A 27,321-nucleotide genomic window follows, 5' to 3' on the forward strand; every position below is an offset into this window, starting at 1 on the left:
TTGTGGAGGTCTGGTAAAGTAGGGGCGCTACATATTATATTTGAATCATCTGCATATTGTATAAGGCTTGAACTTTTTGCAAGTGAGTGGAGATTATTTGTAAAAATTGAAAACAGCAAGGGGCCTAGTATAGATCCCTGAGGTACTCCGAGTGTTACAGGTAGGAGAGGAGACAAGTTATTATTCCATAGTACTGCCTGTTGTCTATTGTTGAGGTAGTTTTTAAACCAGGAGACTGATAAGTTATCTAAGCCTAGGTTTACAAGATGGGAGATTAGTTTTTCATGGTTAACCATATCAAATGCCTTTGATAGGTCTAGGAAGAGGGCTGAAGAAAGTTTACCATTATTCCTGTTGTGATTAATGGTATCTATGAATGCTAGCAGGACGGTGGTTGTGCTATGTCCTGGCCGAAACCCATATTGTGTTTGTGATATGAGCTCTTGATCAATAAAATGTGTCATTAATTGATGGTGAATACATTTTCTAATATTTTAGCAAGTGGGGATAATATTGCTATTGGTCTGTAGTTAGATATGTCATAAGAATTTCCCCCTTTGTGAAGGGGTATGATATAGGCAGTTTTCCAGATCAAGGGTACTAAGCCTTCTGAGATGGATTAGTTTAATAGGATTGAGACTGGTTTAGCTATTTCATTTGCTGCTAGTTTTAAGAATTCATTGGGGAGGGAATCCGTTCCCAGTGTTGTTGGTTTTAGTTGGGATAGTAGTTTTCTTATATAGGAGGTTGAGGTGGGTTGTAGCTTAAATGTGGGGCTGTTGTTAGGTTTGGGGGGCACTAGTAGTATTTGTATAGGTTTGGTTTTGGGCAAGGGCAAGTACAGTCTCAGTAAAGAATGAGTTAAATGATTCAGCTATGTTTTCTTTTGTTAAGCCTGTTGTTGAGGGTGGGATAGTGTTTTTTCCAGGGTGTAGTAACCTGTTTAAGCCTGCCCAGAATTATTTTGGATTGTTCGAGTGTTGGGTTTGATGGGTTATAAAGTAATTTCTTTTATCTTGCATTACTAGTTTCTTAGTTAAATTTCTTATCTGTTGTTATGCTTGCTGTGTTCCTGGGTTTTTGTTGGACCTCCAGGCTGTCCAGGCTCTATTCCTTTCTTTTATTTTTTGCCTTGTTTCCCTTGTTAACCATGGAACTGTTTTGGATTTAACTCTGGTAGTTCTTGCAGGCGCATGACTATTTAGTATCTCTAGGAAGGTAGAGTTAAAGTGTTTGATAGCTTCGTCTAGGGGTAGGTAATACAGTTGCGACCAGTTGTAGAGCTTTAGATCTTGTAAGAAGTTTGGTAAGTTGAAGTGTTTTTTGTTTCTTATTGTTTGGAGTATGGGGGTTTGGGGGTGGTGGGAGTTATATTTGAGTAGGAAGGTAGTTTGATGGTCGCTTAGTGAGTCAGGAAGGGTACCTGCTAAATATGAGCAAGGTATTTTGTTTTGTAAAATTCAGTCTAAAAGTGTTTATCTTTTACTATTTTTGTCGACTCTAGTGGGTTCTTTGATTAGTAGAGAGAAGGTAAGTAGGTTGATATGATTAGTGGGAGCCTGGGAAGAGCTAGAGTAATGAGTTGTCAGATTTAAAAAATTCCCTACAGAGTACTCTGTCAGAATTACTGCAAATGGCTATAAGTAAGGAAATGATTCTTTTGAGCTGGAATACAGGATCTGAATTGCTTATACATAGTAAGGCCTTACTAAGTTTAATTATGTTGGATGCCAAAAAAGCAAAAACTGGAAAAAGTTCTTTAGTTCACCAAAGGACCAAACGGATACAATGTGTTTAGCGCTTTCAATCACATTTAATTCGTAGCCTTCTTCAGAAACATCATTCACTTGCCCACCTTTCCTTTTTATACACACAAACAGGAAATGACAAAATGATCGTTAATCAAATACAATTAAAATTAACTATAAAAATACAACTCTCTCTATATATATATATATATATATATAAATATTACATAATCATATATCAAAAAATGTTGATTATTTATACAACAAAAAACATTTTAAACTAATAGTTTCGTTCAACCCGGGTGCTCTATCAGCCCCCAAGTATAACTGCCAATAAGCTTCCTTACACTCTAAAATATTGTTCAAATCACCAGCAAAATGTGATTTGTCTACTTTATCCAAGATAAAAAATTCTAACTTTTTAAACTCATTACATGTGATGGCATGTCTAGATAATGCGTTATTTTTGTCCTTTTTCTTAATAGCTAAATAATGTTCGTAAATCCTCCATTTTAGACATCTTTTGGTCTTACCTATGTAATAATTCCCACATGTCACACAAGTTGCTAAATAGACCACTAACTCACTATTGCAATTGAAATAATCCTTGGCCCAAAAAATTTCTTTGGCATTTCCAATCGTGACAAAAGATGTGTTACTAATAAATCTACACTGTCTACAATTGTTACAACTGTAAGTACCCTTCTTGTTTGTACAAATACGAGTGCAATTCCTTAATTTCACATCACCTGATTCTAACATACTCTTAATGTTGGTAATTTTTTTGTATGTAAGTCTAGGAACCGACCCAAGTATATTAACTAAATCCTTATTACCCAATATAATTCTCCAGTTGTTTTCCAAAATGTTTTTTATCAACCACATCTCATTGACTATAGGTATCGGAAATGAAATCATATATTCAGTATCTCCACTTCTACCTTCAATCAGAGAATTTGAACGTGTTAGTTCTATCATAATGTCCTTGGATTGTAAAATCGGTTTGGCCACATTCTGTCTCAACAACATAACTTCACTTTCTATTTTTTAACCCAGTTAGAGTCATATCCACGATTTTGAAACAAAAGTCTCAAAATACACACCTCTCTAATGAATGTGTCATCATTTGAGGTCAATCTACTCAACCTTATCATTTGCCCTTTTATAACACCCTTTTTCATGTGGGTAGGGTGTAGGCTGTCCTTGTGCAAATATTGGTTGGCAAAATAAGGTTTTCTGTAGATCCTGCTTATAAATGTTCTTTTTTCGTGGTCAATTTCTAGAGTCAAATCAAGAAAATTGATTATTTTACCAAACCCACCAATTTTGAAGGACAAAAATGATGTTGTTATGTTCAAATCTTTAACCAATTTTTCAAAATCATTTTGGTCTCCTGACCAGAGAAAAAACAAATCATCAATGTACCTACAATAAATCTCTGCCTTATTGAAACTAGGGTGAGATTCTAAAAATTTAAGCTCCCAATTAGCCATAACTAAGTTGGTGAAAGCGGGGGCTACCCTAGCCCTCATTGCTACATCTGAGATTTGTTGATACACAGATTTGTTGAAAGTGAAGAAGTTGTTTTCCAAACTTATTTCCATAAGTCTACATATAGTGTTTATTTTTGACCCCAATAATTCTGTATTACTATTTAAATATTCTCTCATATACTCTATCCCTGTGTCCTGATCTATTGATGTGTATAAATTTTTAATATTGAGGATTCCAAAGAACATATCTTTGTCATCTATTTTGTAATTTCTCAAAATTTCTAACAAGTGCTAGGAATCCCTCAAATAATATTTAGATTCTTGGACTATTAGGTTCAGTATACTGTCAAGCCAAATAGAAATGTTTTCAGTTTTTGACCTTCGAGCTGAAATAATAGGTCTAAAAGGTGGAATACTGTCACTATTCTGAATTTTTGGAATGCCAAAAAGTGTTGCAATCTTAGGCTGTTCTACTTACTTATTTTTATAGTTAATTTTAATTGTATTTGATTAACGATCATTTTGTCATTTCCTGTTTGTGTGTATAAAAAGGAAGGGTGGGCAAGTGAATGATGTTTCTGAAGAAGGTCACAAATTAAATGTGATTGAAAGCGCTAAACACATTGTATCCGTTTGGTCCTTTGGTGAACTAAAGAACTTTTTCCAGTTTTTAGTTTTTAGTGTTCGTCCATGCATTTGGTTTGGTACCATGCCAAAAAAGCAATTACTAGAAAATGGAAATCAAAGTCTACTCCAGCTGTATTTGAGGTACTGAATATTATAAAAGAGATAAGAGAACAGGAAGAAGGATCTTTAGAAAAGGGAAGGAGAAAGTTACATAGAAGTAAATGGAAATTGTGGAAACAACACATGTATGAGAATGTTCAGGAGGAGGAGCAGTGAGGTTTAAGGGAAGGCAGAAATTCAGCATTTTTTTAATATTTCATTAATGACAGTAGTCAAGAAAATATATGTGATGTATATTGCATTAAAATAATAAAAATGTTATAATGGTTTGTTTTTATTTCTATTTTATTTCTAATAATTTTTATTTTAACATTTGTTAACCAGGAAAGTCCGACTTGGATTGAGCGTATTTTCAGCAGAGGCTAAGGGATGTCTTTGTAATGTGGGAGGAAACTGAAGGACCCGGAGGAAACCCACATGAACACAGGGAGGACATGCAGACTCCACACTATTAATGTTATGCTTGCCTGTGATAATTTAATAAAGGTGTAAAGGATATAACAGCCGGCCAGCTGCTAAAGCTTCAGGGCACTTTTCCCATGCCCAAACTGTCAGGCAGCATGACCTGAGCTGACTAAAAGACATAGCTGGGTGCAAAGCCCTTCCGAGCTTTTCTTCTACTGTAGAGTATGATCCTCTCAGGCTTTCTAGGATCCACAGCTGGCTGGTGCTGTTGCTTTGCTGGGCAGATAAATTACCTTTGTGGAAATAAAAACTCCCATTTAATAATTTTGTTTAGTTTTAATACTTTCCCCTTCAGGAAAAATTATATTAAAGCTAAGAGCTTATGTTTTATTGGACTTTCATGAGACTGTACTCTACCTTTAAATGGGGGTGTTCTTTTGTCCTGTTCCTTTAAAAGTTGTTTAAAGTAACTGAAAAACATTTTTTTCCTGTGGAAAAATTGTGTTTATTTTACTTTGTGACAATGGCAATGTCTTTTAAAGTGCTTTCTTCTGTGTTATTGTGTGAAAAAAGTAATGTTTAAAGATTTAAAATTTTTACCAGCTTTCGCTGCTTGTTTTCCCTGGGAATGAGGAGCAATTTTCAGCTTAACCATGGAACAAATCACTGGTCCCATGATCGGGCGTTTTCCCAGCCAATGTTTCTGCTATGTCTCCTGGATACATCCCTTGATGGGTGTTCTTCTTCAGGACAAAATGGAATTTTGGATAATACAATTTCTGATATTTTCCATCTGGGATCCAGCATCTGCCAGGGAATATCTCAGGATTCTAGGGTTCATAGTTTCTAGAGTTCCATAATCCCTTTGGCCAGACATCGGATAAGGAAAATTCAAAGGTTGTTCAAATCACTTTGACCCATCACCAACACCCCCTATTATTTCAAATTCCAGTACTGGGGTTTATAACATGGGAGTTACTCTGGCAGATGAATCCCTTATCTCTCACTTCAAGTCTCCCTTTTTCCCTTCCAGAGCCTACTCAGTCTGTAACCACAGATGCCTTGGACTTTGCTTAGGGAACTGTATTCAAGGGGGTGAAACTTTAGGGTCTTTGAAATAAGCAGGACAAATTAAAGCACATAAATGGGAAAGCGATGATGGCAGTATTAGATGCTCACAAATTTCTGAATCCTCTTTGGATTCCAGGCCCTCATTTAGTAATCATAGACAACACTGCAGTGATGTGGTACATAAATAAATGGCAAAGGGGAGGAGATCCTGTCAACTTTTCTGACTTACTGTAGCCACCTGGGAAGTAGAAGCTCAGCAAATCTGACCCTCCAGGCTATTTACATTCTGTCAGAGCAGAATGTTAAGCAGACAAGCTGAGCAGAAATAGGAGCTGCACCCAGGGGTCTTCCAGGAATTGAGCCATCTTTGGGGAAACCACAGACAGATCTGTTTGCCTTTATTCACAAAAGACAATTAAAGAAATTCTGCACCAGAACGTCTTGTGCAAAGACCCGGAATACAGGTGCCTTTTCATTGCATGGATGAGAATGTTCCTGTACTCCTTTCCACCCTTTGCAATGATATCCAGCCACTAGCCAGGATTCTTCTAAAGATTCAGAAGGACACTTCAAAGATGACACTATTAACACCCTTTTGGCCCAAGCAACAGTAGTTGTACCTTCTTTTCAAATTAGCCAGTGGAATTACTACAAGTTTCCTCACAGGATGACTTGCTTACACTGGACAGGGGTTGTTTGATACACCCCAACCTCCGATTTCTTCAAACTCACTGCCTGGTTGATAGAATTATAATACATTTTAGGCACCTATTTTCTGATGGCATGCAACTAATATTAAAGGAGGCTAAGAAACCTGCTACTAGCAAATTGTATTTAGCTAAGTTGGGAAATATTTTCTAGTTGCTGTTGAAGAAGGAACCAGAAGCTTGTAAGCCCAGATGCCTCTGGTTCTACAGTATTTGTGAGTTGGTATCCTTGGCCTTTCTTGTACTTATAACAAGATTCTCCTCTTGGCCATCTCTGCTTGTTAACCCATGGATCCCCCTTTCTTCCCTGCCTCAATTCAAACAGTTTTTGAAAGGGGTTTTACATATTTCTCTACCTAAAAGATAGATGGCTCCACCTTGGGATCTTACTTTTGTATGAGAGAAACTTAAACCTTTTTTTTTTATATATGTTCATGGGGCTACAGTTCTTACCTTGGAAAACAGTGTTACTCATTCCTCTGACTTCACCAAGAAGATTATCATAGTTGCAATGGTGATTCAACCCAATCTCATCTTTTATAAAGACAAGTAACTTTGAGAACAAATTTATTTATGTCTAAAGTGGGGTCTGAGTTTACTTTCAGCCAGGCTATTCATCTCCCTATTTTCCATCCAGACCCCAAAAATAGGGGAGAAAAAATTCTAGGCCTTCTGGATGTCCATATGTAATTCAGATAATACATTGGTGGAGAAAAAAAATCTCCACGAATTATAAATTGACTGTTTATTTCCCATGAAGGAAAGAAAAGAAACAAGCAATATCAAAACAGACACTTTCTAAATGGTTGTCTCATGGTATTGTTTTTTTATTTGTTACTCTCAACATAGGAAGACACTTACAGGCAAGGTCAGGGCTCACTCCACCAGGGGTCTGGCTACTTCCGTGTCTTTTTGGAAAGGGTAGACTCTAGAAATATATTAAAGGCAGCAATTTGGTCAGCTGTGCACACATTTACCAAGCACTACAGATTATATTCTTTCTCTAGGCACAGAGCAGGTTTAGCTAAGACTATTCTCCTAGACCCTGATCCATCTTCTCTCTTTGTTTCTAACGCTTGTTTTGATCTTCTCTAGCTTAGGCTACTGCAGCAGTGATCTGACGATGACTATGGTGCTACCACGTAAGTAAACCTCACATAACAGCAGATATTCAGATAGATCACTGTTGCAGTAGGAACACCAACCCTCCACCCCCTTCTCTTTGTTGTGCTTTATGCTAGGCTGTGGGTCTTTTCTCTTAGCACATACCTAGTTGGCAGGGCTCTAGCCAGCCTTGCTCCGAGGTAAGAAAACTCTGAAGTTTTGGTGCCCTAATCACTGACTTTCTACCGCCATATTAGGGATATACTGTGGTTAGGAAATATGGAAGTGCCCTAAAGCTTTGGAAGCTGGACAGTCATCCAGTCCTTGGCAGTATAGGTGCCATATCTGCTTGTGCTCTATTCAGACATCTATGGTTATGGTAAGTATACATACACAACTATACTTCCTCCCTTCTTTTGAAAATGGCCAAGGTCAATTACCATAAGCTTCCTCACAGGATGAATGTACTTACATGACACAGGGATGCTCTATCCACCCCAACCTTCAGTTTCTTCAACTTATAACCAGGATGATAAAATATGAATACCTTGTAGGCACCTTTTCTTTAAGGATGTGTGTCAGGCATTAATGAAGGCTAAGAAACCACCTACTGATCAAAAATCTTATATGGCTAAGTTGAAGAGATTTTCCAGTAATGTCAAATGATGAGCCAGGACCCTTTAAAGGTTCATACCCCAGTGGTTCTGCAATATTTGTATGAGTTATTAAGCACCAGCCTCTCTTACTCTCCTAGTCAGATTCATCTTTCAACCATTTCTGTCTGTCTGCCTATGAATCGCCTTTTTCTTCTTCAACTCAAGTGCAACAGCTTCTGAAAAGGGTATTACATGTTTGTCCACCTAAATTTAACTTGGAAAACAGTGGTGCTCATTGCTCTGACCTCACCCAGAAGAGTATCTGAGCCCTCTTACCTTTCATAAAGATAGGGTATTGTTGAGAAGTAAGCCTTCTTTTATACCAAAAGTAGTTTCAGAGTCTACTTTGAATGAAACTTTTTGTCTTCCAGTATTCTCTCCAGAACCAAAAAATAAGGGAGAGAAAATGTTGCATGCCCTGGGTGCCCACAGATAGCTTGGATACTGCATTGACAGGACAAAAGACTTCTGAAATTCTGATCAAGGGCTTGTCTGTTACAAATGTAAGGAAAAAAAGTGGCAATCAGTATGAAAATAGGCAATTTCAAAATGGTTGTTTCATGCTATTTAATACTGCTATTCCTATCATGGCAAGTTAGTTCCAGTCAAAATGAGTTCCCACTCTGCTTCCTATCATGGCAAGTTAGTTCCAGTCAAAATAAGTTCCCACTCTACCAGGCTCTGGTAATTTCTGCTGCTTTTTGAAAAAGGGATGAAATCTAGAAGCATTCCAGATGTAGCAACATGGTCTTCTGTACATACTTTTACCAAGCACTACAAAACTGTCAGTTTCCCTTGGGATCGGGCAGGGTTTTCTAGATCTACACATTGGGGGCTTTTGGGGTCTCATCCTTCTTCCTCCCACTTTTCCATCTTAGCTTTGCTATTCATTCCATGTAGTTTAAGCTATTGCAGCAGTGATCTAGTGATAAAAATAGTACAGTTGCATGTAAACTTGCCAAAACAGCAGATGTTCAAATAGATCACTGTTCCAGCGCAAACACCCTCACTCCAGTCCCCTTGTTGTTTCTTATGCCATTGTGGGGGTCCCTATAGTCCCCTCTTCTGCTTAGTATGTAATCTGTTGATAGGGCTATAGCTTCCATTGTTTTCGGAGCAAGAAAACTCTGATTTTTGGTGTCCGTACATCTACATTTATAGCAGCTCACTCTCAATCTCGAACAGATATATAATTGTTTGAAAAGAGCCCTAAGGCTTTGGAAGCTGGCCAGATGTTTGGCAAGGTATGTCCTATATGGGTCTATATTAGAAGACTGACTGTTTAGGTGATCAAACACCTAAACATCGATCTTCTAATATCGAACTGCACAATGTCAAACATCCCAGGGAAACACGTCCCTCGGCCACAACACAAAAAACATTATTTTACATCTAAATTACACCCCCCATATCCCCCCTAACCAAATATACCAACTCCGAGATCGCTCAACAGTAGGGAAATAGCAAACTCCAGCGAATGGCCAAGGGAAATCTTTCCCTGCGTTAAATTGGCCATTCGCTGTTTTTTGCTTTCGATATTAGAAGATCGATGTTTAGGTGTTCGATCACCTAAACATTCAGTCTTCTAATATAGACCCTCCTATATTGCTTAGGCTACTGCAACAGTGACCCATTCAAAGGTCTACTGTTATGGTAAGTTTACTTACACAGTTGTACTTTTATCATGCTGTTCACTTCTTTTAAAAAGGCCAAATTTGCTTCCTTTAATAGCATGTCCCCTGGTTGATCACTTCTTCACAAACCATTCATTCGCTTACTATTGAATAATGTAGCACAACAAATTCACAGTCTTTAGCTCATAATTTTTTTCAAACATCTTTATTGAATTATCACCTGTGACATAGGCAAATTTACATTCATACCAAAGTAATCAAACTGTATTATCGTAACAAACATTGTACTTCACATATATTGCTATATATAATGTAACTTCAGCAATATTACATAAATCATTCAATTCCTGCCTTTTTTCCTTTTTTAAACAATAAACATCTTTATTAAACCATCACTTACTACGCAGGCGATCACACATTTATATAAATGAAAACAAACCACATTGACACAATCCTAGTTGCAAGCATTTTACATCACAAACCATACTGACATACTCCCAGTTGCAAACATTATACATCACTTATAATCTCCCCAATTTTTTATCACTCAAACATTACATAGCTCATTTAAGTCCGGCTGCCTTTTAAACCTCATGCCTCCCTTGTATGTATTGTTCCCACCATTCCCATTTTTTCCTATGTAGTTCGCTCCTATCCCTTTCCAAAGATCTCAGTTCCAGTTGTTTTATCTCTGTCACTATATTCACTACTTCTAGTATAGTTGGTTTAGATTTTGATTTCCATTTTCTAGTAATTGCTGTTTTGGCAGCCACCATTAGACACAGAATGGCCTTACCATGCCTAGGCAATTCTGATTCTGTATTATGGCTCATAAAAATCATCTCCCTTGTCAGACCAATCTGCCCACCCAGTATCTCCAAAAGTGCATCCCGCAGGGAATCCTTAAAGTTTGCCAAGTCACCGCACTCCCAGAAAACATGCTCCCAATGACCTCTTTCTTCCCCTTTACACCTCCAATATTTGCTGTCTGCCTGAGGAAAAATTCTCTGGCATCTACTTGGGTATAGAAAATATCTATGTAAATATTTCTAGGCAAAAATCCTAAATCTTCTAGATTTAGTTGCATATTTGGGAGACATACATACATCCTCCCACTGTTTTTTTTTTTTGTGTGAATTGCTTATCCAGTCTCTCTTCCCAATCATTTCTAACCTCATCTGATTGATTCATATAGTTATCATACAATATTGGTCTTTAGCTAGTTTCTTTAGTTCAATAACATAAACATCTATGACTTCCTTGGGATTGTCTCCTCTAGAAAATAATGAAAAATAAAATTAAAGTTTTTTCTAGGCTCATAGTATTTCCTGAACTTCTTTCTCATTGGTACTCTTTTGTCTTTCCTGGGCAGCCACGGTGCTGCAGCGGTTAGCGTTGTCACCTCACAGCAAGAGGTTCTCTGGTTCGATCCTCGGCTGGGGTGCCTTCTGTGCAGTGTCTGCATGTCCTCCCTGTGGTCGCGTGGGTTTCGTCTGGGTGCTCCGGTTTCCTCCCACATCCCAAACACATGCTGTAGGTGGATTGGACACTCTAAATTGGCCCTAGGTATGAGTGTGTGTGCCTTCTGTGGAAGGTTGGGCTGGCAACTCGACACTGTAAAACTCTACTGCCAGTCATGAGCGGACAGGTGATCCGCTGTGGCGACCCCTAACTGGGAAAAAGCCGGAAGAAGAAGAAGACTCTTTTGTCTTTCCTCTTCCTTAAAGACAAAAGTTTCAAACACCTTCATGTGTAAAAATGGCTAAATATGGCTGTGGATGGATGGATGGCTTTTAATTGTTAGTAATAGTACATAATGTATTTGTCTCATTTGAGTTTTGACAGGTGTATTAGTTGCTTATTTCTGATTTCATGAAAAATTATGGACAGTGCTCTGTCTACAGTTACCCTCTCCCTGTAGAATGGTGCTTACATTTTGTAATCTCTGTTTCATTATATTTTACTGGATCTTTTATTTTCATGTCACCCCAAAACAAGTGCTCAGGCCAGTAGGGTTAAGCCAGTAAACAAAATAAAATAAATAATAAAACAAAACTAAACATGCTGGCAGTGTGAGCATGTTGAGGGTACTACAATAAAACAGATAAACTGGCATTCTGCAAAACTTTTAAGAGACATGTTGATGGTCATTAGAGAAGGAATTAGCTATATAAACCTTGACACAATATAGACATTGAGATTTGGGTAAAGAACATTTGAAACAATCCAAACTGGGAAACACACCTGGTACCACAGCTGACATTAAACTTAGTTTTGGAAAGAAGTGGGTATATTATGCAATTATTCATTACTTTGATTGGTGGATATATTCAATTGCCTTTGTTCAACAACTTAGTGAGAACCGGGTTGAAGTATGTGGGCATTCAGTGTAGGCCATACCTCTCAACTGTCCAGGTTTTGATGGATGCCCCTAATTTGTCATCAGATTTTTGTTCCATCCCTCCAAAAATTGGAAATTACTTTGGAAAATTCTAAGCTAATAGTGGAAACATTTTTAAACTGTCCCTAATTTGGGGTAAGTTCTTTAATAGCTTTTTGCTTTCTCTGGATACAAAAGTTGAGCGGTATGGCCTGGTCCTCATATAAGAAGCCGCACGTAAATAGAGCTAACCAGCTGCAGAAGAAATAACGAAGAGAAAGAATGAGAGGACTGGAGGGACGGGCATACAAAACCTTGAAACCTTAAATATGTACTTAAGAAAGAACGGGAAAAAGAAATGTAATCACAGCATTAAAACATTAACAGGTAGGCAACAGTGAGATAGGTTAGTTGTTAAACATCCAAATGCTTACACAATCCCATGCAAGTACGGAATGGTGCAAAGGCCAAACAACCAATGCAAACCAATATGAACAAAAAAGCCAGCACCCTCTGTCAGCTTCACAAACAAAACTTTAATATCATAACATGATATTAAAATAAACAACTCTGAAGTAACTGTGGAGGAAATAATTGTTTTAAGCTAGGAATTTGGGGGCTGAGAAACCATAGGCATAGGGAATCTTCATTCTCCAAAGTTCATTTTTACATTATTTTTAGCAATTTTTTCATCCCATAATAGCCCGAGCAAAAATCCTAATTAAAGAAGGAAATTCAGAGTTACTCTTTTAGCTTTGCTTTGTCTTGTATTCTTTCAGCACACCTTAATTAACTAAGACTGCATTATATAACTGTGCAAAAGCTGAGGAGAAAATAGCTGCATTAAGCCAAGAGTGTGAGAGCCACTAGGCCTGCAGAAGCCATAGCCGTTCTACAGTCAGAGATCCATTTTTGAGCCTTTTCCCAAGCATTCAATTCAGTGATGACCTAAACAAAAACACGAGTGAGAAAATAAATGATATATTCTAGCCTGTTGTTGTCAGACGTATATAAACATCATGCTTTTTTACCCTTGCTCAAAAGATAACATTATATCTGCATCTGATGCTTGATTGTGGGGAAGGGAGGGAGAAAATAATGATCATGGTAATATTACTCCTGGACAACACACCGCTCATATACAAGTGACCCTCTCTGCCCACCACTGAAGTTTGTGAGCAAAGTTAAAGAAATAATGACAAGACAAGATGGTCCCCAATCCAGCACAAGATATAGCGACTTATACATACCTCAGAGATTTGGGTCGAAAATTAAAGAAGTAATGGCATCTTCTCTACCCACATTCTGCTGTGACCTTATGTTTCTGCCTCTGAGCAGGACCATGTTTAGATGAGGTGGAGTGCAGAGAAGAGGCCACAGCTAAGACTGTAATTAAATTTAATTACACAGCCTTGTAGTGTGGGAGCTACCAGTCCAACCCCCCCCCCCCAGAAGCACAACAGAATTCGTACATTTTAAACCTTATTTTTGAGAGATGACTGTTTAAGTTGAGCAAATGATAACAAAGTTAGTTGCTTTCATCCAGACAACCCCTACCAAGCAGCTATAGCCAGTTATATATAAAATTCAGATGTCTGATTACAAAAAAGATGGTCTGTTTAATGCATTTCACACATACAGCTGCCATACATTCATAATTGCTTAACACAAATAACATTATTCCTGCAAATCCAAAATAATGAGCAAACAACAGCTAACAGCTAGTCATGTTTCTCTACAGACAGCCTCAGCAGTTACACCTACATCTTCTTGCAATTACACGTTAATTTAAGTAGCCCATCTTACTTCACACAAATGCACATTAATCTTGCAGAGTGAAATAGTGAATGTTTAAACTGAGCGAATGACAAGAGGGTAAGTTACTTTCATCTGGACACCTTCAGTCCCCACCCCAGCATTTATAGCTACTTCTGTGTGCAGTTCAAATGTGTCACCGTGATAAAACAGGATGGCCATGTAATGTATTTCACCTTTGTTTCACAAAGACAGTTGCCACACTTTAAAGTATTCTGCATTGATTTACACAAATTACAAACCCAGAATAATCAGCAAACAACACCGGCTACTAATTTTCTTTACAAACAGCCCCAACAACTATAGCTAATTTGTGCATATCTCACATGACCAGTGACAAATATACATCATTATCAATACACCTACCAACTCTTTCTGAGGGTGCTTCACTTTTTGCCCCTCCTGAAGTTTTTAATTTTAGGTAAACCACTGAGAATTTGTCGGTCAGTAATGCCTGACCTTAGAGTTTCATACTTCTTATTCTTCAGTAAGTGAACTTTGATGTGGAAAACATGACGGTTACAGTCAGTAATGTGACTGGAGTTTTTTTACTTCTTATTCTTCATAAAATGCACGTTGATCTGCAAAACATGTTTTTTTATTAACTCTTAAGTAAGTTACAGTAATACTTAAAATCTTTGCTCCCTTCCTCACACCTCATTATTTTTGTTGCCCCTTAGCTTTAACCACTGATTGAATCCTCAGCTTCTTCTCACTGTGCCCACTGAAACCAACATAGTCCATTCATAGTACACTTGAACTTTGTGGCTATTCTACAATGTAGTGGCACAGTGGTGCAGTGGTTAGCATTGTCACCTCACAACAACAGGTTCTCTGGTTTGTTTTTCACCTGGGGTGCCTTCTTTGCAGAGTCAGCATGTTCTCTCTGTGTTCGTGTGGGTCTCCTCCCACATTCCAAAGACATGCGTCTGGAGCATTTCTCCCTGGACCAGCACTGAAATTGGACTCTGTCTCAGTCAGACTTTCCTGGTAAACAAATGTTAAATAAATAATGTGACTTAATTTTCACTTCAATCAAAGCACTGCCCCTTAGACTGCCCTCCATGATTTGGGAGGATTTCTATTAAACAGGGGCTCATCAGGATATTTGAACATTTATTTATTTTTAGAACAAGGAAATGTTGTGTTTCATTATTCTAAAAAAAATACATAAATGATTAAAACAAAAGGCACCCATGGAAGAACAGCACCCCATGCTGCCTCCTACTTGGCCCATGTATAAGGCCAGGGCACACTGAATGTCATTGTCGAAACATGCTTAGGAGGGAAACATAATGGTGGGGCAATAAAGGTGCTAATAACATATCAAGACTCCCCAAAGCCCTCAAAAGTCAGAATTTGTCCTGGAAAAAAGTATCAGGAGAGAGAGGTATAATGCTAGCATAGAAATCTTGAACAAAAAAAAAGGGATCATGCCCCCCTCCACACACACACACACACACACACACACACACACACACACACACACACACACACACACACACACACACACATGCAAAAACTCGAGCCTGTGCATAGAATAACAACATTTCAAAGTGCTTCTTCTCTCGCTCTCTGTTATTATCTGACCTAAGCTATTAATCCATGAAAAGTATTTCTGTATCATTCAACCATCTCCTGATCTTCTTTTCTCATGGCCTCATCACTAGAGTGCTTTAAAGGGCTGGGGACACTGAAATTAGATTATGTCTTCACTGCCTGTGCCCGTGAATGACAGCAACTGAGAACAAGCTGTATGACATACTTACTTTCATCAGGGTTTGGTGCAGCTAAGATAGCGCTGTGCTGTTTCTTCACTTGTTCAACATCTTCAGAGAGCTTTTCGATACATCCCCTGATCTCTTCCACCTATAGAGGAAGGACAAGAGAAGGCATTTAAGAACTGCAAAAAAATGCATCAATATTAAAACCTGGAGCATGGTGTGTTCTGATTGTTAGTCCACTCCATTAGCTGATAATTAATGTGTACCCTGTAGGAATTAGTGAAATATCATACTGAAACAGCAGTACTGGATAATTTTGCACTTTACAAGGCACACAGTATCTTAACACTTATTCCAAGTATTAAAATGAGGACTACTATTAAACTATTACATTTCGTAATGTTGGGTGGTTGAGATTACTTTGTATTCTTGCATCTAAGCAATCCACATTTTGATGTCAGGTAACAAATCAGTGAAATACCAAGCAGTAACAATACAAGTTGCAAGAAGTTATATAGTTGTTTTTAATCACCCACTGCCTTCACCAAGGTATTCTCATTTTATTTGTTGGGTCCATCTGGTTTTATTACACTTATAGCACCTAGCATACTGCATTGCGCTGATATTTTGGTAACAGCAGTGGGGTCAGGTAATGCCAGTTGTTATCTAAGAAACAGTGGAGTTGTTGTTAATGCTATATCAGTTGCTTGAATCTTTTATTCACCCTTTACAATGTTTTCTATTACTATTTCTTCATTAGTTAATACCTAAATTTGAAGTACAGCCTTTGCAGTTAACAACATGATTTATGTTGAACACCCTAGTGCTGATATCTTTAAAATTCTTCAGACAATAAATAATTCTGCAATTATATCAAACTGTAGTTTAAATGAGGATAAATTTGGAATGTTTCTTATTAAGAACAACCATTCTTTATTTTCAGAAATTCCAACCTATTAGTAGATATCTTCAAGTATTTGAGCTTAAAATGTATTTTAAGCAATCCTAAGTTAAAAAAAAAACAGAAATGAAAAGAAAAGAAAACTGGAAAAATAAAAAAGGGGATATTGATAGATAGTCAAACCAGTCCTTTACCTTTCCTGAATGTGCTTCTGTTATAAAGATGAACATTATTCCAGGGAGTTTTTCTACCTGAATTCAGCTATGGGCCTGTGCAATATATTTCTAAACATTTCTTCAGTAGAATTCATGTATCTCTGAATACATCTTTACCAGCATTCAAATGTCACAGAGTTACTAATAAGAAGCTGTACAGTCCAATATCTAAAGAAGTGTTATAGGCCACTTGATTTTATAATGTTTTATAAGACAGGCCTATAAAATAACCTGTATTTGTTTTTTGCAGCACTGTTATAATCAATGGCTGTTTGGGTAATAATATTTTGGAATAAGCATTTAACTAGGTTAACTAGCATTCTGGATTTTTTTTTAACTTTTCTATTTTTTGAAAATGTGTGTAAGACCTTGATACATAAAACTCTTAGTGCTATCACTGCATGCTTTGTTAAATTCATATCTATCCAATCAATATATTCCTTTGCTAGCTGACCTCAAAATAAATCAGTTTGTAATCAGTTTATAGATCAAATAGCTTAACTGGCAGCCCAGCAGTTTTGTATAAGCAAGAATATCACTTACACGTATGTTCATATGGTGAACGTGATTAAACCAGTACATCCAGAAACCTGTTAGTCCCCTTCTTTAAACCTGAGAAGTTGAGTTCATACAAGGATTTCCTAAACGACTTTAACAAAACGCACCCAGTCTTCAGAGGATATCAGATGTATATTTCCTCTTCATTTGCTAACAATTATATACACTCTCAAATTTCTGAAAGTTACTCAGACTCAATAAATCTTAAGTTTGATTTGAAGGGTTTAAAGTTGTATAATTCAACCATATTTTAAATTAATGTGCCCATATTTCATGCTAATACTTATCACTGATTTCACTCTAAGTTGGAATCCTGTTTTGCATATAAATATGAAAAATGTCATGCATATGGTATGCAAGAGGCCGGTACACTGCATGTCTTCTGGGCATGTAAATATATGTCTCCCTTAAGGGAATTCCTAAGTCAGAAGTTAATGGATTACAAATGGTTCGGATAAAATTAAACTGGCAGCAAGCTGTTTTGGGAATATTTGAAGATAACTATTTTATGGAATGTAAGAACATTAATTATTATTGTGACAGGACTTAGAAAATATTATATCACTAATTCATGGACAAGTATGAAAAATGTATCAAGCATGGATTATATAAAGTATGGACATCAACTTAGCATTTAGATTCACTCCAAATTTAAAACACTTGTGTTGATTAGGAGTCCATGTGGATACAAATTTTAATAATATATTCATAAAATGTGTAAACAACATTCTATTATTTTTGCTACATAGAACCATGCTACAATGTGCCACTGTTTCAAATGCAAAGCCAATTCTACTGTGTAGCAAAGTTTTCATGCAAATTAGGTGTGTTATGTTTAATGTACTAAAACTTCTTGTAAGTGTTATTATGTACTGCCTTTTATTTTACTTAGGGCAGTATTTCATTTATAAAGATTTACAACAAATTGAATGTATATACCTCTCCACTATGTTTACTATCGGTACTTGTACTATTGATGTGCTTATATATATGATTTAGGTTCAGAGAGGTTTATAGGTAAATACGTGACTAACTACCCTAAAGAGCTGTTTTAAGCCTAGCCAATAACCTGAGGTCAGAATCAAACCCTGTACCTTGTGTTTATGAGGTAAAGACCATAACTATTATTCCAAACACAACCCCCACTTGTTCTTGATTCTGCTATGAAACATCACATGTCAGGATGTCGAGGAACCAAAATGCTAAAAACTAATGCCTGAAACATACAAGGTTGAAAAATTAAACTGTACGTGTTTTTTCAATGGAGCAAACCTCCTCCACCCACCAATGTGGGGGACAAGCTCTCTCTAGCCCCTAAACTTAAATATAGTAACTCTACATTTGCATCAACTTGAAGAAAGGAGAAGTGAGAAATCTCCCAAAATAAAGGAATTACTCCTGGCACACAGGCCTAGAAATCACACTGATGGTGATTTTCTATGAAAAACAACTGATATTGTGTTCCTTGGTGTCTTATTTTTTGGGCAGCTGACATTTGGGGAGTTTCAGCTTGGCCACCTGTAGATAATACAGCCTAGTTTTTATTTTATAATCCTATATTGACCCCTCTGTCCACCTTGACTGATGGGTTATTCACCCTTATGACAGACCCAAGTCTGCAACTTTCCACTTAGAGCTACCCCAGTCCTTGGTCTCCTCCTTTCTCCCATGATGCAGTGCATATACATACTGTTTTTCAGATCTTATCTGCTGCCATCTACAACAGAAGCAATCCCCCACAGCTCATCAGAGTTGCTTCAGAGAAGTAATATTTTCTCTTCTAATTATTATTGCTAATTTCCAGTTAGCTTTTCCGCTGTCTTTTTTACTAAGTTTTTTCTTCTTCTAATAACTCTACTTCCTTACCTTTTTTGATGTATATATTACACTACAAATGGAAAATGATATGGGTTTTTATAAGTGCTCCAAGAGTTGGCACAAAATTCTACCTTGGGGCATGTACGGGGTTATAGCATTTACAAATGCCTTGTGAAATCTGTAAATTCATTAACCTTGGGTCCCTGATCAAGGGAAATAGTAAATGGTGATAGTGGGGGGGGGGTTAAACTACACTGGGGATCTGTAAAAATAAGGGGGTCTGTAAAATAAGAGGTTCAGGTTTCCCTTTTCAGGCAAGCCTATTGAATGTCCCTGAAATGTTGCCCGACCGCTTCCCTCTCATGGCAGCTGATGGCCGACTGCTTCTTCACCTAGATGCTTGGTCAGCCATTACACATGGTCAAAGGGTGCAGAACATCATATCTAGTGGCTACATCCAGTCTGAAACAAACCTCAACCCTTCCAGCTACTCTACCTCACCAAAAGAGGGTAGCAGCTCACAAGATTTTTCAATCCCTTCCAAAAGAAAAAAAAGTGCAATTCAAGAGGTCCAACAATACCATAAAAGAGCAAGCATGCACATAAGATACTTTTTAGCCCTTTCCCCAAAAAAATACGGGACCTCAAGACCATTTTAGATCTCCGGGGACTAAATCTCTGTGTCACAAAGACAAAATTCCAGATGGTCATGGTGTAGTTATACAGCCATACCTACAGGAAGGGGATTGAATGTGCTCAATAGACATTCAGAATACTAATCTTCACATCAAAATAGCCATACAGGCCAGAAGGTACTTCCATCTTCTGACTGGGAGCACACCTCTGAAACTACAGACATTGTAGATCGGAACAGAAGCCCTTGAAAGGTAGGTATTCCCAGCTAAAAATCTGGACTTTAACCTTGACTGTGATATAAATAGGACCTGATGGAAAGATAGTTATGTATCCCAGGGCTACCCTGTCTATGGAACAGACTCCCCATCCATGTGAAGCAGAGTTCCTCCCTAACCCAGTTCTTTGCATGAAGAATTAGCCATGAGTAAGAGCTATTTATATGCACACCCAGAACAGACACCAACATGCTAACAACAGGAAAACAATGCTCCTACTTAAGAGTAAACCTTCCAGCTACCCTAAAAATTATAGACCGATAACTTGCCTTCTGATGACATATAAACTATACATGGGAATTGATGCTGACAGAGTTTATAGTCATTTAGAAGAAAACTCAATTATGGCAATAGAACAAAAAGGCAATAAACAAAAGTCATATGGAACAAAGGATCATTTGTTGTTAAATAAAGTCATGCAGAACCATAAAAAGGGAAAGAATCTAAGTATGGCATGGATTGACTACAAAAAAGCATTTGATAGTATCCCTCGTTCATGGATAAAAGAGTGCTTAAAAATGTATAAGCTATAACCCACACTGATTGACTATTTACAGTGACAGGCCACTTTGCAACTAAGCCATGATAAAGGACAAATTGTTATCCCAGAGATAAAAATTTAAAGGGGGATATTCCAGGGTGACTCTCTGTCACCACTACTGTTCTGCCTTGCCCTTGATCCATTACGCTGTTTACTCAACAGCTTAGACCATGGCTATAACTTGGCTCCTAGAAAACAACAAAGTGTAAAGACTTCTCATCTTCTCTTTGTCGACGATTTAAAACTGTATAGCTCATCAGATGAGGAACTGAAAGCACAACTGCAAGTTGTCAAAACTTTTTCAGATGATATAAGAATGTCATTTGGTCTTGATAAATATGCAAAAGCAACCTTTAAAGCAGGAAAGCTGCAACGCCAGGAAAACATCAGTTTGGGGCAAGAATGTGATATAAAAGAACTTGAGCAAGAAGGAGTGTATAAATATTTGGGAATTGATGAAGGATCAACAATAAAACACAAACAAATGCAAATAAAACTTAGTAAGGAATACTTCAGAAGACTTAAATTAAGCCTGAAAACAGTGATGACATCTAGGAACAAAATCCAAGCTATAAACCAATTTGCTCTTCCTGTCCTAACTTGCAGTTTTGGAGTGATTGACTGGCCCCAAAACGTGTTGGATAGATTAGATAGGAAAACAAGAAGGAAGCTTCATGCTCACCAAATGATCTATAAAAATTAGTGCACACCAATTATATATCCCCCATTCCACAGGAGGGATGGGCCTCCTTGAAATTGATTTTATGTATAGATCTACAATCGTGGGATTCCACCCATATCTGCTGTCCTCACAAGACCCAAACACAGTGAAAGTTTTGAAACATAAGGAGAATAAATCTAAGATGACTTCTTTGCTTAATTTAGCAGAAGTTTATCGGCATCAACTAGGAATGGAAATCAAACCATAATTAGATAAAAATCAAGCAGTAACTGAATGTGCCAAAAAAACAAAAGAAAGAATAGAAGGTGAAGGATCAGGTGAGAAGGCAAGAAATGTGGAAAAAGCATAAATATAGTTGCAAGTATAGAAAACTTCTGAAAGAACCTCATGTTAATCAGGAACAAACATAGGAATGGTTAAGGAGAGGCAAATTCAAACCAAGTGATGAAAGGTTAATATTGGCAGCCCAAGATAGTTGTCTGTGTGCACTTGGTTTATAAGGCCCATTGAACATGATGGAGAAACAGACAAATGTAGGTTTTGTAAAACCGAACTGGAAACAGTTGCACACCTTGTTGCTGGTTGTGACATACTAATGGCAGAAGGACTGTGTATTGAAGGGCATAACAATGTGGTAAGACTGTTGACTAGGGATTGTGCAAACATTATGGTACTGAAGTGGCCAAAAAAACACTGGAAACATGAGCCACAAAGCATCATAGTAAATGATGAAGTTTATATCACATGGGATCATCCATTAACAACAGTTCAAAAAACAGATGCTAGAAAACCAGATATAGTGGTCCAAGAAAAGACGACAAGAGTAGCATTGATCATTGAAATTGCCACACCCAGTGACTACAGTGTCTTGCATACAGAGAGACACAAAGTCATAAAATATCAGGATCTGCAAGCAGAAATGAGAGTGATGTGGAAGAAAGATACCCAGACAGTTCCAGTGGTAGTAGGTCTTCTAAAATAATTTACAATCGTATTTAGATATGTTACCAGTACATGCAACTCCATACGAACTGCAGAAGGAGTCATTACTGGGCACATTGCGGGTGCTGCGAAGAGCACTACTGGCTGACATCAAAGACTGAAGCAATACTCATTTCATGAACTTTAATCATACTTTGACTTAGGAATGGGGTCCTTTCCCATTATGGTATTGGAAACCCCCCAAAACATGGAGAAATTAAAAAGCCAGAAGGTACTTCCCTCTTCTGACTGAGAGCACACCTCTGAAGCTTTAGACATTGTAAATCAGAGCAAAAGTCTCTGAAAGGTAGGTATATCCAGCTAAAAATATGGACTTTAACCTTGCCTGTGATATAAATAGGACCTGCTGGAGAGACAGGTATGTATCCCAGGACTACCCTGTCTATGGAACAGACTCCTCATCCATGTGAAGCAGAGTTCCTCCCTAACCAAATTCAAGTGCAACACGGCCAATTGGATAGGAAACTGGAAAGTCATCTCTGGTTTGGCAACTATGTCTCTAATGGGCACAGGCAACCTGTAAATGTTTCTTCTCACAGGCCCCTGCTTGTAAATGTTTCATCTCCCAAAGCCCTGTTTACACTTATGAAGGGTATCATAACTTGTCAGAGATTTGGGATGCATGGTTAGGCTTAAAAAGACCCTTGTGGTTGTTAGCATAGTAAACACCTATGAACCTATGAAAATCCAATTAGCACAACATTTGAATATCAAAAAGTGCAGGCACCAGAAAAAGAGCAAAGAGCAGCTATAGCGAACTACTAAACAATAAAGAGGAAAACTGGAATGATATGAGTGAGATGACCCACCACTGGACCAGTAATCAAGGAGCCTCAATCTTCACCACTGGCACCAGTGGGGGACATACATTGGCAGGATGACAGGTACACACACAGTATTTCCAGATAAAGCTTTCTGCATCAAGTGCAATTTCCCTTAAGAGCACACAGAAACCACAGTCAGTCCGGGGTTGGTTTATCCCTCTTTCTTCAAATTCCCCAGTATGACTCCTCACTGGCACAGCTATAGAGTTGAGATCTCAGCTGAGTGGCCAAGCCAAGACCTCCAGCACCCTCTCTGTCCAACCAGTGCTCTGTGTCCATGCCCAAGTAGCTGACACATACACCCTTTGAGGTTTGATTACACACACACACACACACACACACACACACACACACACACACACACACACACACACACACACACACACACACATGCACGCTCGCATGCACGCGTGCCTGCACACACATGGGAAAGGCTGGCACAGGTTTACTAGCTATGCCCCCTTTTGTCTAGACTATTAGGTGGTTATTACTACCACCAACCACCTCTTTATCAGCTACTTTAAGGACATTAACAAAAGGTGTCAAATCTTACTGTGTAATGTTACTATCAATACAAAAGGCAGTTTGACCAAGAGCAAGGCTATTAGGAGTGGCCCACAGTGTCACCAAATAAATGTGCAATTACTCTGATAACTCAAATATCTCTACACAGATCAGCCACAATGAAATGTTTAAATGTATTTAATAATAAATAAAAGAACAAGACAATACTAAATATATATATATATATATATGTGTACAGTGACATCAGAGTTCAAAATCACAGGAAATATTTCAAACAACACTGTAAAATAGTCTCAAATAAATAAAGAAAAATATCTAAGCTAAGCTTTGCTATATTTCTGACTATAGCTAAGAGAATTACTATATCCTAGTACATTTACTTAATTAGTGCAGCAAGGCAGATGTGGTGAGTGGATCATGATGTTGCCAGGTCCAAGACAGAATACAGAATGTTGTCTCTCTCTAAGAGACTTCCCAAATTAATATCTCAAATATTACTGCTGCGATAGCTTGCAGAATGATATCATTTCTTGTCATCTGACTCTATCCCAGGTAAAACTCCCACTGCTGGCATCTGGCATCTACCTGTGAAAATACATAGACAATGGCTTTTCCTCAGATCTTGGTAGATGCTGGAAGTCATAAAAGAATAAAACACTTCCAAGACAATACAAAAAGCTCTCTAGTTTTAGACATTGTGTCTCCTCGCTGCCATAAGGTAATTTAATTTCAGCTATTTTTTTAAGGTAACCCCCCTGTGTCCAGTTTCCACTATTACAATATATACATTTAAACAGTTACAATAGTGTATGTACATTTCGTTTCTCTTCCAGCAAGGCACACTGTGGATACATCTTTAAGCTCAGTACTTATATACCTTTTCAACACACTTCTGTGCAATCAGTTTGATATACACATAACATACAATTCTAATACAGTTGTAGCACAAGCATCTTACACAAATCATTTTGATATTCACCAATGACATATAATTATTTACAAAATTCCAGATAGCTGTGCTGACAGTATTTTCTTTCATGACAATGAGCACTTTAATTCTCTTTTAATATAAAGAACTCCATCAGAAGTATATCAAAAGAGAACGAAAGTGCTCACTCATATCATTTCAGTTTCCATTTTTATTGTTTAGTAGTTCACAATAGCTGTTCTTTTTCTGGTGCCTGTGTTTGTTTTCAAGTTACTTTGTATTTGTTTTTTCATGTAATATCAAAGGGCCATAGCTTTTCCTACCTCCAGTTGGAATTTGAGATACTGCTCAGAAACACAGTTAAAAACAGGATGACAAAAAGGTAGAACTGCACAGAAAAATCTATCACATAAGGTCATTTATTTTTGCTTTTTAAAAAAAGGAGATATAAGATGTGTATCGTATTTCTTTAAATTATTGTTGCCAGTAGTATATTAATCATGTAATGTCATTTTCTGTGCAGTCGACAACTTCAAAAATCACACATGTTAAGGGGGGGGGTTCAAAAAAATTGTGTAAAGGGGCAAATCAAGCCTAAAAATAGGGACATAGCTCCAAAAATAGCGGCGCCATGTGCAGTGGTAAATCACGCCTGAAAACAGGAATGTTCCCCCAAAAGAGGGACAGTTGAGAGGTCTGACTGGGAGTCAGTCATTACCACTAGTGATCCCTGCCCTATGGTCTCATCACAGCCCCCCATGTCTGTAGTCACAGCAAGAAATTATTTGCTCCAGTTCTGTCAACCCTTGGGTAACTCAGTAAATATTGAAAAATCAAACCTGGAACAAATTCAGTCATTACATTTCTTCGCCTGCTATCTAGAGACTACTAGAAAAAATGCAAGACTTCCTGCACAAGGGCCTATCTCTCAGGCTTCAAATTCTAGACCTTCTACAGAAGGCTTCCCCACAAACTTCCATATCACTGTGAACATTAGGCATGATGAGGGCAGGCATTATCCTGGTTCCTCATGCTGGGTGTCACACGAGTGTACTCCAGTGGGCACTCAGTGAGCAAATATCCCAGTCCCCTTATCCCATTCAATTTGCTCAGCTATCAACAGCTTGTAAAACTCACCCTGATTGGTGTATTTAGTCTCTCCTACAACAAGCAGGTCACCAACTTTTCCTTACCTCTTCCATCAGCAAAAGATGCCTCCTCTGTGGTGGTGGTGGTGGTGGGGACACTATAAAAGAAAGACATCCAAGGAATTTGGCCACATCAGTAGGCTCACCTTCACATGAATACACTGAAGATGAGGTGGTTTTCCTAACATTGCAGGCACTACAAGATTTCTTTCTTCAGGGTGTCTATGTGTATTTCAGTTCACACAGGCAACATGTTTGTTGTGTGGTACATAAACAAGCACTGTGAAACTTGATCATATCCCTTGTGTGGAGAGGCCACAAGACAATGGCAGTGTGCTATGCTTTACAGTGTTTTCCCATTCCAGGTCAATCCAGACATCTGGAGGATAGGCTTAGTCACTAAATCCTGATGCCTGATGAGGGGTCCTTCAATCCCACAGTACCACACAAATACTAGGGGCTAACTTTGCGGCAACCTATTCACCTCCCCAATCAATACAAAATGCAGCAGCTACTTTGTTCTCATTCCTCCAGAGAGCCTGACAGCCAGAGACACTCCGGTCCATCCTTCCCCACCTGGTCTACTATATGCCACCCCCCTTCCTCTCATGACATTGTTTCTGCAGAAAGCTTCTCTATAATAGGCAAAAGTTATTTTCATAGCACCTTCCTGTCCAAGGCAGGTTTGGTTCCCTGTGCTCTGGCTTTACCTAATATGACCTCCATGGCTGCTAGATCCACAGCCAGATCTCGCATCTCACCTGTTCAGCCAGCCCTACCCAGGCATCAACTCCTTTAGACTAATTGCATGGTTTCTCCAATTCTAGTGATGGCCAATACTCCTACCCTAGGCAACTGTATAGTTCAGATTCTGTCTGCCTCTCAGAAAAACTCCATAATGAAACTATATAGGAGTAATTGAAGATAATTTCCATATGGGCAGTACTATACAGGAGTAATTGTAATCATTTTCCATATGAGCAGTACACCACGGTTTAGATCCCGTTTTAATACCCACTCCCTTGGCCTTGCAGTTCTTAGCTATTTTGTTTGACTCTGGTTCCAACTATTCAACTGTTAAGGTTCAGTTAGCAGCAATTTCAAATTTTCAATAAGGCTTCATTATAAATTGTTTGGCTTCCCAAAAGATTTTTAAAGCCCTTTTAAAAGGCTTTTTTCTCCTTAGACCTACCATGAAGGATTTCTAGCCCCCAGGGGACCTAAATTTTGTGCTACATGCTCTCATTCGGCCTACATTTGAACCTCCTTCTAGCTGTACAATGAAGCACCTGTTCTGGAAGACTTTACTCCTAGTACATGTCACCTCAGCAAGATGAATATCAGAACTTCATGCTTTATCTTGCAAACCACCGTATCTAGTCTTCCACAGGAATACATCCTCTCTAAGTCTTTTGTTCCTATAACTGCTTCTGAGACAAGATTGAACCCAACTACTGATCTTCCAGTTTTCTTCCCCAGTTACACTAACAAAGGATAATATTGTTTTCATACTCTGGATATTCATAAAAAACTCCCTTCTACCTTCACATGACAAAAAACATACATACAGACAACCAACTCTTCATGTTCTGTTCTTCAGCAAGACTAGGAAACAAAATCGTCATAGTAACTCTCTCCAGATGGCTCTCCAATCATATCACCTTCATATATTCTCATAAATAATAGATCCATTGTCTCCAAACCAAAAGCACATTCCACAGGATCGATTCTAACTTCTATGGCTATTTTCAGAGAATTCTTCTATATATATAGCATTTGTTCTG

The 27,321-nt window shown here is 38.0% G+C and overlaps 1 protein-coding gene across 1 annotated transcript in view; it reads right to left on the reverse strand.

Moving 5' to 3' along the window:
* Nucleotides 1–27,321, reverse strand: part of STX1B (syntaxin 1B) — a 915,847-nt gene that overhangs the window by 351,457 nt on the left and 537,069 nt on the right. The window contains exon 3 of the mRNA XM_044086235.1: nt 15,530–15,629. Within this exon, the coding sequence (XP_043942170.1) occupies nt 15,530–15,629 (100 nt within the window). The remainder of the gene's footprint in view (nt 1–15,529; nt 15,630–27,321) is intronic.

This window comes from Protopterus annectens, chromosome 10.part0 (assembly GCF_019279795.1).
Source record: "Protopterus annectens isolate FY-2018-M chromosome 10.part0, PAN1.0, whole genome shotgun sequence".
In the NCBI taxonomy this organism is placed as follows: domain Eukaryota; kingdom Metazoa; phylum Chordata; order Ceratodontiformes; family Protopteridae; genus Protopterus; species Protopterus annectens.